The sequence below is a fragment of the Pecten maximus genome, chromosome 6 (assembly GCF_902652985.1).
Source record: "Pecten maximus chromosome 6, xPecMax1.1, whole genome shotgun sequence".
Classification (NCBI taxonomy): Eukaryota; Metazoa; Mollusca; class Bivalvia; order Pectinida; family Pectinidae; genus Pecten; species Pecten maximus.
This window is the reverse complement of record NC_047020.1, coordinates 24,688,528-24,699,908: the sequence shown is the minus strand read 5'-3', so window position 1 is coordinate 24,699,908 and position 11,381 is coordinate 24,688,528. Positions and strand designations below refer to the sequence as shown.

Below are 11,381 nucleotides of genomic sequence, written 5' to 3'. Positions count from 1 at the left end.
TCTAATAGATACCTGTTTAAATATTTAATGCCTTACAGTATTAAATAGGTTATTTTAATATACTTGAAAGCGTTTACATATGTCTGTATAGTGTCGGTCAGGTATTGTTCTTTTTATTCCAGGTTGCTGTCTCCGTTCTGTTTGGTTATGTTTTGTGTAATAAAAGGTATTCATGAATGTAACTAGCGTGTTGGATTCTTTATTGAATAGTACTTAGAATTATAACCCGCATAGATATATACAGATATGACTTATATTCTCGTGACATACATTGTATATGATAAAATATAAATAGAACTGATAAACGATTTCCAAGAAAATGACAAAACTATTTGTGGATTTTTTATTCCTATATGAGAAACGTTAAAAGAAATCACTCAATCACTTCATACGGAATAGTGATTATCTAATAACGCATAGTTGAGATATTGTGTACAAACATCGTTTTGGACATGAATAAGTGAGATTTTTCTAAGTTGCAAGACCAATGCGGAAGTGTAATAATACAAGGAAATTCTTTTTCAAGTAATGAATTTTATCCCATATAGGGATAATTCACAATCGCAGATACATCATTCTTGACTTTATCCTGGATAACTGTAGTACTGTATGTTGTATCAGTTAGTCTTTGCTAAGGTAAGTTACTCTAACAATCATATATATACTGTAGTAGTTTGTTGTGATTTCATGTTTGACCTATTTCTTACCAGGGTGGCCATCTTGGCAGAGAAGAGTATGGTGTGTAGAAATCCCAAAAATTGGTTTGGTTAGAATTTCGCTCTAAGATCATTATGTGTAGGTACTTGATTGAACTTGTCCTTCATATACTGGAAAAATGAGTGTTATGTTTATATCAAAACCCTGTATAAAAGTTGATATTGTAGTGTTACCACGAAAGGGAGCACGGCAGTATGGCTCAAACCGAGGTAGAGTATATATTCAGATATGCTTCACAGAAAGATGTATAGGACACAACATGACAGTACATTACCTTTAGAAAGGGTTCCAGTAGATTTGTCATCTTTATAAATCCATTAGTCTTAATGAAATGCCAGATACACCAATGTGTCGGATTTGGTTTCTACCTGACCTTGCAGTGACTTATTTGCTCCTTCGAGTATGTACTTGCATTAATAGAAAAATGAGTACCATCAGCCAATGTCTGAGTTTGACTACTGAGGTATTTATCAGCGTATACTGAAAACAGTAATACGTTAGCAGACGTAAGGACACAAGATATAAATTAAATGCGCAGTAAGATTACACTGTTATATCAGTCCTTTTGTGTCAGTGTATATAAATAAACCCCTCTTTCAAATAGATATGGTCGAGTGTACATGTTTAGTTTGCATATACAGTACATACACATGTACACGATGCAATGTGCATTCATGAGTCTACATGTATATGGTCTGATATTTTCCTAATTCAGCTTAAACCCGAAGTAGCAAATACACGCGTGTATCTTAGTACAATATTATGTAATAAGGATTAGAAAACAAACATTGGTGAAACAGCAGTGTAATATACTTTGTACGTTAGGCAATTTAATATACCGAATAGCATTAGAAGTTAAGGGAGTACAAGGGATTAACAATTGAGCTAAAAATCTAACAATTGCAATGAACTACATCACACCAAGACGGTTGGACGGTGCATCTTATCTGTAAATCATGAATAAGTTCATGCTGTTTATTGATATCAACATTCGACAAAGAAAGCTTCATTCAGAAAGGGACAGGAATGTACGTAATTCAGATAAGCATTTTATTGTTTGCAGTTAAAAGCATGTTGATGTCGTAATTAAAAGGAAGACATACAATAAAGCACGAGTCCCTTTTGCTAACAACGGACGAGGTTTCAGTAGATTCAGCAACAGACAGGCACTCAATGGAAACCAATATTTAGATAAGTACACTATATACGAGATAGGCCTAATACTCACAAACTATACACGAGATAGGCCTAGTACTCACAAACTGTACACGAGGTAGGCCTAGTGCTCACAAACTGTACAAGAGACAAGCCTAGTACTCACAAACTATACACGAGATAGGCCTAGTGCTCACAAACAGTACACGAGATAGGCCTAATGCTCACAAACAGTACACGAGATATGCCTAGTGCTCACAAACAGTACACGAGATAGGCCTAATGCTCACAAACAGTACACGAGATAGGCCTAGTACTCACAAACTGAACAAGAGATATGCCTAATACTCCCAACCTGTACACCAGATAGGCCTAGTTCACAAACTGTACACAAGATAGGACTAGTGCTCACAAACTGTACACGAGATAGGCCTAGTACTCACAAACTGTACACGAGATAGGCCTAGTACTCACAACCTGTACACGAGAAAGGCCGAGTGCTCATCCACTGTACACGAGATAGGCATAGTACTCACAAACTGTACACGAGATAGGCCTAGTACTCACAAACTATATACGAGATAGGCCTAGTACTCACAAACTATACACGAGACAAGCCTATTACTCACAAACTGAACATGAGATATGTCTAGTGCTCACAAACTGTACGCGAGATAGGCCTATTACTCACAAACTGTACACGAGATAGGCCTAGTACTCACAAACTGTACACGAGATAGGCCTAGTGCTCACAAACTGTACACGAGATAGGCCTAGTGCTCACAAACTGTACAAGAGGTATGCCTAGTGCTCACAAACTGTACTCGAGATAGGCCTAGTACTCACAAACAGTACACGAGATAGGCCTAGTACTCACAAACTGAACACGAGAGATATGCCTAGTGCTCACAAACAGTACACGAGATAGGCCTAGTTCTCACAACCTGTACACCAGATAGGCCTAGTTCACAAACTGTACACAAGATAGGACTAGTGCTCACAAACTGAACAAGAGATAGGCTTAGTACTCACAAACTGTACACGGGATAGGCCTAGTACTCACAACCTGTACACGAGATAGGCCTAGTACTCACAAACTATACACGAGACAAGCCTATTACTCACAAACTGAACACGAGATAGGCCTATTACTCACAAACTGTACACGAGATAGGCCTAGTGCTCACAAACAGTACACGAGATATGCCTAGTACTCACAAACTTTACACGAGACAAGCCTATTACTCACAAACTGAACACGATATAGGCCTAGTGCTCACAAACTGTACACGAGATAGGCCTAGTACTCACAAACTGTACACGAGATAGGCCTAGTGCTCACAAACGGAACACGAGATAGGCCTAGTGCTCACAAACTGTACACGAGATAGGCCTAGTGCTCACAAACGGAACACGAGATAGGCCTAGTGCTCACCCACTGTACACGAGACAAGCCGAGTACTCACAAACTGTGCACGAGATAGGCCTAGTGCTCACAAACTGTACAAGAGGTATGCGTAGTGCTCACAAACTGAACTCGAGATAGGCCTAGTACTCAAAACCTGTACACCAGATAGGCCTAGTTCACAAACTGTACAAAAGATAGGACTAGTGCTCACAAACTGAACACGAGATAGGCCTATTACTCACAAACTGTACACGAGATAGGCCTAGTGCTCACAAACAGTACACGAAACAGGCCGAGTGCTCATCCACTGAACACGAGATAGGCATATTACTCACAAACTGTACACGAGATGGGCCTAGTGCTCACAAACAGTACACGAAACAGGCCGAGTGCTAATCCACTGTACACGAGATAGGCCTAGTACTCACAAACTGTACACGAGATAGGCCTAGTACTCACAACCTGTACACGAGATAGGCCTAGTACTCACAAACTATACACGAGACAAGCCTATTACTCACAAACTGAACACGAGATAGACCTATTACTCACAAACTGTACACGAGATAGGCCTAGTGCTCACAAACAGTACACGAAACAGGCCGAGTGCTCATCCACTGTACACGAGATAGGCATAGTACTCACAAACTGTACACGAGATATGCCTAGTACTCACAAACTTTACATGAGACAAGCCTATTACTCACAAACTGAACACGATATAGGCCTAGTGCTCACAAGCTGTACTCGAAATAGGCCTAGTACTCACAAACTGTACACGAGATAGGCCTAGTGCTCACAAACGGAACACGAGATAGGCCTAGTGCTCACAAACTGTACACGAGATAGGCCTAGTGCTCACAAACGGAACACGAGATAGGCCTAGTGCTCACCCACTGTACACGAGACAAGCCGAGTACTCACAAACTGTGCACGAGATAGGCCTAGTGCTCACAAACTGTACAAGAGGTATGCGTAGTGCTCACAAACTGTACTCGAGATAGGCCTAGTACTCAAAACCTGTACACCAGATAGGCCTAGTTCACAAACTGTACAAAAGATAGGACTAGTGCTCACAAACTGAACACGAGATAGGCCTATTACTCACAAACTGTACACGAGATAGGCCTAGTGCTCACAAACAGTACACGAAACAGGCCGAGTGCTCATTCACTGAACACGAGATAGGCCTGTCTAGGATGAGATCACTTTCCAGACAGTGTATTTCATGCATTAACTATGCGTTGGGGAATATCCTATTCTACAGTGGATTTCTTCTCCATTATTTTCGAGTGACCTTTTTTTATTCTATATGTACACTTGTCAATAACTGCTGCGGTATATTTCAACCATGTCCATTCGAAGTTTCCTGTATTAAAGTGTTTCATGTCGCTTCTTATTCCGTAAATATCTAGTTTAACCAGTAGTCTTTATTGAAGGACCGTATCAAATGCTTTTTTTGAAACCTAGATAAAGAATGCCCATATTGTTTTCCTTGTCAAACTTTCCTGTCCACGGGTCTAAGACTTCTTTTTATTGCGTTATTGCATTGTCCTTTTCTGAAGCCTTGCTGATGTTCCGTAAATATTTGGATTCCATATTGTTCAATCACCATTATTCTTTTCAACACGTCAACCATGTGGGTTTCCCCCGGGTACTCCGGTTCCTCCCGTTTCTCGCACGTTTTCATCTGAGCCTATCACATGTTTCGCAATTGTTGTAACGAAGAAAGTTCATTATTGTAATACAGGTACAATATTGAGATAAATTGCAGGAGTAAAATGACAAAATTGCAAACGTTTGTAAATGGTTGGTCATCGGCAGACCTGTAGAAATCAACGTTGGCTGAAACCCGTTCAGATAAAATGTTCATGAAATCTGATCTATCTGATCTATTTAGTGTAAATAGGCGGTCTTGGAAGTATGAACCTTTACAGACCGGTCGAGTTTATTTTCACGGTAATATACATTGTGCAATGCTGTTTTAATTCTACCATTCTCTTTCTCCTTCAGGAATTAAAGACGTTTAAGACAGAAAGTGTTTGTTTCATCTGGCTCAGATCAGATCGATGAATCAGTACTTCGAACATTCTAGGATTACTGGATATCGAATTCTTGGAGCAAAACATATGTTGCTGTAAATACACTAAATCATGTAGTGACCAAACAATTTCAGGAAAGCATGGTGGAAATTGATTGCAGTAGTAACGCATCTGAACAAAGGAAACGGCCAATTCAACAGGATAGCCTACCTGTACTATAAAAAACAACAATATGAAACGTAAAGAAACATATATAATGATAACTGCATATCATGTGCTGACGTTAATTGCATGCATTTGGTTATTGATGGAAATAAACAGAAGAAAGAAAAGCCTAAGGAAGACTATGTCTCAATCAAATACATATAGTATCAAATATTTACGTGATTACCTGGGACATACATGTAGTAAATATATCAAACAATATAGAAAATTGCTACAATTTCTTGATGGAGGTTTTGTGCCTTATATAAGACTAGTACATGTACATATCGCGCAACTTCCTTCGCGACTCCATGTTAATAATCAAATTCAACGACATGATGGACAATATCCAAACAATCCTTTGACGGCCATTCGTGTTCGAGTCGGGAACACCACAGAAGAGGGAACGGTAAGAAATATAATACTAAAAATAAACTAGATAATAGAGTTAATCACAGACAGCTATACTCTATGTATGTGTACCATTCCATTGTTTATTTCTATTTATGTTACCAAATAGTTACCCTGATACCAGATGACCTAATTAATGCTTGCACTATCAATAAAAGTTTCAGATTTTCATTAATGTTATCAACCATATCTTATCTGAGTTTCAAATTATAGTGCGATTAATGTACAATCTAGTTTCATAAAATGGTTGATTTAGGAGGCTAGTTTATCTCATGTTGATTTTTCTGGTTTTGTTTTCTTATACGGTTATTAGTAATAGGGTAATATGAGTATTACGTGTAGTAATATGAGAGAAAGTATTATAATTGCTAAGGAACTTTTCCAAGAGTTGTTAATATTATCAATACTTTACGAGACAATGATTGGACCACATACACTTTGCAGATGACACGTGTAACAGTATTTAGTTACAATACAGAACATGGATTTTTATGCCCCCATGACAAGGTTTTTTGAAGAATGTTTTTTTATCAACAAAAATGATAATAATTTGACTTTTATTATACAGTTAAACAGTTTTAACAATATTTTAAAGGTTTTAAAGGTTTTTTTCTAGTGTGAGTGAAGGTGGGTGTGTGGGTGTGGGGTGTGTATGTGCGAGGATGTGTGTGTGGATAATAAAATATTGAAACGCTTCTGTACACACTTGGTCATACAGTAGTTAATAACGTTAACTATATAGTTGATGTATAGTGTCTCTGAGAATATATATCTATATAGTAATTAATCGAGTGTGGATAGGTAATGTCTAGGTATATGTGAGCAGTAAATATGAGCCAGTCATATCATTGCTGGAAAACTGAATAAAAAGTAAATTAAAAAAAAAAGTGTCTAGGGCTTTTGTGGGGGTCGAGTGGTAAAACGGCTCTAAACACTTTGCAATGAACTAGGACCACTTTCCCAACTTTTTCACACTGCCTGTTGGTATTGGGTAAGCTATTGAGCTTATGTTCAGTGTAAGAAGCTTTTGCCTTTCCTTCGAGTTTAAACATATATGTTCTGTACTTCGAAATATGTTTATAAAGGTGAAAACTGTATTCGGTGGGGTGGCCATGATGTTTTTTCACAGTGTATAATTCTGCATTATTAGTCTCCTACCGGTGAAACTGGGGGAAGGTCACTGTTACTATTATTAGCGGGGGCTGGTAGGGGATGCATTTCTTTGGCAATACCAAGCAGGTTTTTTTTTTTTTTTGACTAAGCAAAACGGACGACCAATAATTATGTAGATATTTATTCACAAGCTTCAATTACTGGCACATAGCTTAATCCGGACACATTGCTTTTGTGGGAGTCGAAATAAAGCGGGGTGCGGAGACATCAACATATTTCTATTTTTTTATGATTTCTTTTTTGGAATTGTGTGATGCTTTTCTTTATTCATTCTGTGCCATGTATTGTATAACTAAATAATCATCAAACCTGTCTTTTTGTGTAATCGTTTTAGAGAGATGCTAACAGAGATGGTGCGGTAAACTTAAATGGTGCGGATAACAGGGAGGCTGTAAGTGATAGGAGGAGTACGGATTACAGGGATGGTGCGGTAAACTTAAATGGTGCGGATAACAGGGATGCTGCAAATGATAGGAGGAGAACGGGTTACAGGGACGCTACGGAAGCTTTGAACGGCGAGGAAGCATGTTCTGGTAGGACAAACTGATTATGAAAGGCTCTAGGAAATAATTGGTGTGAAATTAAAAGCAAACGTACTGAAATCATGCTGAATAGAGTGCCTTAGATGAATTCGTTCTGAAATGTCCTTTTTCCACATTAAATATCTTATTTATTAAAAAAAAACAAAAAAAAAACAAAAACAAAACAAAAACCAACAAAAAAATACTACCCTAGTTTAAAAGCAGCACATACCACTATATCGACAATTTCGATGACAGCACATACTTACGAGGGAATTCGATCAAAATAAAACTTGTAGTACTCCAAAATTGGAATTATACCAGAGTACATCTCTAGTCTATCCACACATACGGCCTTGTAGTAGTAGTACAATGGTATCGCGTCATGAATTTCAATTTAAAATACTAATTTTCTTCATGTTTTAAAGTACGAAATTCAGAATTCACACATAGATATATGCATAAAGAACCTGAACATTTTACATGCAGGCAATATAATACAATATTGGGCGTAATATATATATATATATATATATATATATACATGTATATAATATATAATGGGTAATATGTTTATTATAATGTAAGTCATACATGCATAACACTTATAAAATCGAATACTCATATTATTAAACAAAGCCATCCATGTGCCATATACCTATCATCTTATTTTATTTATGAATATTTAGCGAATCTATTTGATGGTATTGATCGGGTAGGAAGACGGAGGAGAGGGACGATATCAGTCGAAGTATGCTGTCGTGGATCAAACATCCATATCCCAGTGAGAAAGGGCACACCTGTCTCGGAGTTTATCCATTCTAGAGAATTTGGTAGAAAGGTAAGACATGATAGATATTAAAATATATCACCAAGCAACAATAAAATCATTATAACACTGAAAATTTGTTTTTAATAGCCAAGGCATGTCTTAACTAAAGTGTATATTATGTTACTATACGCTCTGAGACTAATTCATACCTACTATATATTTATATATCAAAAACTGAATAACGTTATTACAATAGTACAATTCGCTTTATTAACGTCATCTTTAGAAGGCTTCAAACGTATTAGTTTTTGTAAAGAAACATAAACGTTTGACAGTTTAATACAATATCCCATCTGTAACGAAGAGCAGAAAAATAAGAAGAAATGGTTTTGTGATACGAATTTTAAAGTATATGTATTCTTTAAAAGGTATTTGATAAATGGAATATCCCGGAGGATCACCTGAAGAATATGATATTGAGACATGGCGACCAAGTTATTGAGACACTCGAGATTGACTGCACTCTACGTCTAACTACAGGCCATTTGGACCTCTTTCTCCAACAGTGTCAATGTACCAATAACTGATGTGTGTTCCTGCCTAACTTCAGTTGGACATGGGTGAAGCTTAGCATGGTTACACAGGCATGTCTTCATGTCAATTAAGATCGATTTCATGTAATTTGTTAAGATAAAATTGACCAGTAAAGAGCAAAATAGCTAATTTAAGTTCCTTTCCAAAACATATACTTGATTAAATAGGTAAAAACCTAGCCAACCTTTCATGATTGACATGAAAATTTTACCATAATTCACATAAAGATTTGTTCAGATTAAATTGACCAGAAGTTGACATGAATTTTTTTCATGTGAAATTGACCTGATTTTTAGACAATTTTCAGGTCAATTTCAAACTAAATTCAGGTCAATAATTTTTCAGGTCAAATTTTGCCTGTGTATGGTAAAAGATCCATGCTAGCTTATTTTGTGCAATATGATGATCTAATATTAATGCATATCGTCTGCTGAGTACTAATTATTAATTGTCTATATACAGATCGTTGTTAAGGTATCAGACACATAATTTCGTTAGAATACAATCAAATAGAACTGACAATGGGCAAACATAAGTAACTTCTTCTACAGGGTTATTTGAAAGTTAGATTTTTTAGGGTATTGAGGTATATAAACAGAAAAAAACCATGTATATGTTTCTATTCAAAATGATATAATGTGCCACCCACGTCTTATTGATAGTAAATAACATAGCGACGGTTAACCAAACATGTCAGGTGTCGCCATAACGGAAGATAAGGTGTGAAGATAACACTCATTGAAAGGTACGTCATATGATACGGATGTATCTTTACTACTGATATTGTTATTTCAAGGTTCATGTAAATAGCATACCAGTGATATTTTCACAAGCCTGTAAATTACTATTCTGGTTGCCTCAGTTTCACTCATAAAATGTCAATACCTCCAACTATAATATCACTTTCGAATTTGACCGCAAGCGTAAACTTTTTCTTTATATTCCTTGTAAATTGATGAAATGATCATAACCTGTACAAGTGTAACATTTTAACATTTATGCTATTTATATTCTGATATGCCCGAGGTTCTCCTAAACGCCGTATATTCATGTTGTGCTGTACCGACCGGAGTCTCCCGTACAAGCCGTTTGACCAGAATTGCTAGAATTGTTTTTTAAACAATTATGTTCTGATGTTCCCGAGGCTCTCCAAACCCACCAGCGATCTCCCTTTAATAAATTGATTTATTCATAAAATAATAAGAATGAATGCGATACTTCAACATCATGCGATACTTCAACATCATTTGATGTTGAAGTATCGCATGATGTTGAAGTATCGCATGATGTTGAAGTATCGCATGATGTTGAAGTATCAAATGATGTTGAAGTATAAAATGATGTTAAAGCATCAAATAATGTACCAAGTTATTGAAGTGTGCATATATATTATTAATGCAGTAATGTACGAAGTGTGTAATATTAATATGAGTGCATTAATAAATGAACTGTACTACATAAATTATACTACTGTAGGGATATTTCAAGTGTATTTAGCAAGATATTATTTTGGCACTAGTAACTTAGTAATATATACTTACACTTTAAATGTGCATATATAGAAGGTGTATCAACTAAGTATACATATTATAGAATTATAGGTCATAATGTTCCAATTATGTTGTTTAAGAAATTTTATTATAGAAACTATAAGATATTTATAGCGCACAGATATAACCTACATAAATAATATAGCATTATGCTAGATAAAATACATTGCATAACACTTAACACACAAGGAATTAGAGAAAAACAAAAACGAAATAGACTACACCAATGGATAAAAACAAAAAGCAAACATAGTATTCTTACAAGAAACACATTTCACAGAAAAAGAAAAACAGTATGTAAACACAGAGTGGAATAGTTATATACAATACAGTTTTGGCACAAGTCAGAGCAGAGGAGTTTCTACTCTCATTAAAAATAATATTGATTATGAAATATGAAATAATTAATACATGGGCGGATAAAGAAGGGAGAATACTAATGATCAATACAAAAATAAATAATAATGTCTACACTCTAGTAAATTTGTATGCACCAAATGACAGACAACACAGAAATACCTTTTTACAAAAACTAAAAACCCATTTATTAGACTTTTCCCAAGGCTTCATAATTTTAGGCGGTGACTGGAATGATATTCAAGACACAAATATTGATAGAAAATCAGTAAATAGGGTACAAAAACCAGTAAACAATCTTAAGGTATTGAAAAAGGAACATAGTTTAGTTGACACTTGGAGAATTTTAAACCAAAATACACAGCAATTCACATGGCGTAGGAAAAATTCAAATAGAGAAGCAAGTAGAATAGACTTCCTTTTAGTTTCGAAAGAATTAATACCAAAAATTCTAAAATCAGACATAAGGCCAGCAAT

The 11,381-nt window shown here is 36.0% G+C and overlaps 1 protein-coding gene across 3 annotated transcripts; it reads left to right on the top strand.

Annotated features, from left to right (window-relative positions):
* The first annotated feature begins 369 nt into the window (after nt 1–369).
* Nucleotides 370–10,462, top strand: LOC117329329. 3 transcript variants are annotated; one of them, XM_033887238.1, is made up of 5 exons: nt 370–636; nt 5,294–5,935; nt 7,445–7,643; nt 8,321–8,472; nt 8,832–10,462. In XM_033887238.1, the coding sequence occupies exons 2-5, from the start codon at nt 5,555–5,557 to the stop codon at nt 8,988–8,990; spliced, it is 891 nt and encodes a 296-aa protein (XP_033743129.1). In that variant the 5' UTR covers nt 370–636; nt 5,294–5,554; the 3' UTR covers nt 8,991–10,462. The 3 variants fall into 3 exon arrangements, with proteins under 3 accessions (XP_033743129.1, XP_033743130.1, XP_033743132.1); XM_033887239.1 differs by having other exon boundaries at nt 371–636; nt 8,351–8,472; XM_033887241.1 differs by lacking the exon at nt 5,294–5,935 and having other exon boundaries at nt 373–636.
* The last annotated feature ends 919 nt before the right edge of the window (nt 10,463–11,381 follow it).